This window comes from Alosa alosa, chromosome 10, assembly GCF_017589495.1.
Source record: "Alosa alosa isolate M-15738 ecotype Scorff River chromosome 10, AALO_Geno_1.1, whole genome shotgun sequence".
Taxonomy (NCBI): Eukaryota; Metazoa; Chordata; class Actinopteri; order Clupeiformes; family Clupeidae; genus Alosa; species Alosa alosa.
Window position 1 is genome coordinate 24795210 of NC_063198.1, and position 2500 is coordinate 24797709.

General features: G+C 44.8%; 1 protein-coding gene across 1 annotated transcript in view; it reads left to right on the forward strand.

Annotated features, from left to right (window-relative positions):
* LOC125301794 (arf-GAP with coiled-coil, ANK repeat and PH domain-containing protein 3-like) overlaps nucleotides 1–2500 on the forward strand; it is an 85174-nt gene that overhangs the window by 58711 nt on the left and 23963 nt on the right. Inside the window, exon 9 of the mRNA XM_048254530.1 lies at nucleotides 513–587. Coding sequence (XP_048110487.1) covers nucleotides 513–587 — 75 coding nt within the window. The remainder of the gene's footprint in view (nucleotides 1–512; nucleotides 588–2500) is intronic.

Sequence of the window (2500 nt, forward strand, 5' to 3'; positions counted from 1 at the left end):
GACAGTGTTTTCCTGGTGTGAGTTTTCATTGCCATGCTATCAGGACCCACACACACACACTCTCTGGAATAGGTTAGTCTCCCTGCTGGAGCCAGCCTTTGTATTTATCCCACATAATCTCACTGCCACATCATACACACAATGCCAGGAGATAAGAGGGTGGGCTTTAATGTGTGTGTGTGTGTGTGCGTCTGTGTGTTTGTGTGTGGTATGCGTGCACACGTATTTGCTTAGTGTGTCTGTGTCTGAGTATGTATGTGATTTTCTTTGTGTGTGTGTGTGTCTCTGTCTGTCTGTATTTCTGTCTGTATATGTGTCTGTGTGTGTGTGAGTGTGTGAGTGTGAGAGAGAGAGTGTGTATGTGCCTGAGAGAGAGAAAGAGAGAGAGCGCTCCAGATGTTGATTTATGGCATCTGTTTGTTGACACTGTGTGTGTGTGTGTGTGTGTGTGTGTGTGTGTGTGTGTGTGTGTGTGTGTGTGTGTGTGTGTGTGTTTTCTGCACGTGCTGCAGTTGGATCAGCTGGTTATTGATTCTGCTGTGGAGAAGAGAGAGATGGAGCACAAGCACGCCATCATTCAGCAACGGGTGAGACACACCTTCTTTTTCTCTTCTCCTCTTATCCTCTCATCCCTCCTTTCTTCTCCTTTCTTCTCATCTGTAATCTTTTCTTCCTGTTTTTTTTTTTTGTTCTTATAATCAGGGTCCTCATCTTTCAGCATTGTCATCATTATTACACACTTTGAGGTTTACATGTTTCCCTTTGGGTTCTCTTCCTTGCATCTCTCTCTCCTTCCTTCTCTCTCTCTCTATCTCTCTCTCTCATGTGATGCTATGAACAGTGTACTACTCATCTGTAAAGTCTCTGCAGACTAGACTATACAAATATAGTGTTACCCAGATCTTTTAAATTGATAGTTGTTCATATATTTGAGTATTAATATATATTTTGTATCTGCATATAGAGGAGTTTGTGTGTGCTCCATAATTAAGTTTAAAAAGAGTCTTGATTTGCACACACACACCACACACACACCACACACACACACACACACACACACACACACACACACACACACACACACACACACGTGTGCTCCATAGCTAAAATAGAGTCTTGATTTGCACACACTCTTTTGAAGTCCTTCTGAAGTCTCTTTTCCTCAACTCAACCAGGCGGCTCTTGAGGAGATCTCCTAAAATAGACTGAGGAGGAGACAGAACGTTTTTAAAAGGCTTGTTTTGCTTTGGAGAGATTTGAGGGAGGGTCTCGCGCTGTGTGGCGGCCTGGTAGCTCTGCTGTAGGTTTCCTGGTGATGCTTTCAAGCAGCTTTATTCAGTCTGACAGGCGAGGAGGGAGCAGCCGACAGTGAGACCACAGACACTTCAAACTTTAATACACAGGAGGATGGAAATAGAATCATTTTTACTTGATTATGAGGTGCAGCACACACAAACACACACACACACACATACGCCACCCTCTCCTGCACCATTCTCTCTCTGGTTCCCATGGTGATTTATCTCTGCTTGGTCTTTGTCTCTCCACATGCCTCCATCTGCATGAGGACAAAGCAGGTCACCTAGAAACTAACACACACACACACACACACACACACACTCACATACACACATACACACACACACACACACACACATACACACACACACAAACACACATACATACACATACACACACACACACACACACACACACACACACACACACACACACACACACACTCACACTCACACTCACACACACACACACACACCTGTGTGCACTCACACACACACACACACACACACACACACACACACACACACATACACACACACACACACACACATTAAGACCCTTCTAATCCTCCCAGGGAGTCCCACCCATCTGTTATTGGCCCGTTAGCCAAGAGGCCCAGTCCCGAGCCAGACATGATGCCATCCCGACCACAGGGCACTTGGCTACACCTGCCAACGCCATGTCTGAGACTTTTCCTGCTCGAGAGGAGTTTGGCATCGTACATACACACACACACCCTAATACACCCAAACAGCCCTCATCACCCACACACACACTCCCGTAGGGATGGGAGTACTAAGCACACACACACACACACACACCCTTATACACCCACATGAACAAGCACACACTCACATACACATACACATACACGCACACACATACACACACACACACAACACACACTCCCTACAGTGCGAATGTCATAGCAGCTTAATCTGCTGCAGTCATTCAAATGGCTCAACTGACTCTCAAAGTGTGCATTAAGGTTAACAATGCACTCTTGCATTGAGAATTGCCCAAGTTAGGCATTTGACAGTGTCATTTCACACTCAATAAAGCACAATTTAAACAGCACTTCTCCTAATCAGAGGTTCCATTTTAGAATGTAGAATATGAGTGTGTGTGTACTAGTTTTCTAATCAAAGTCTGCCTCAACTGTGTATGCGTGTGTGAGAGTATGAGTTAGTTATAAATTAGT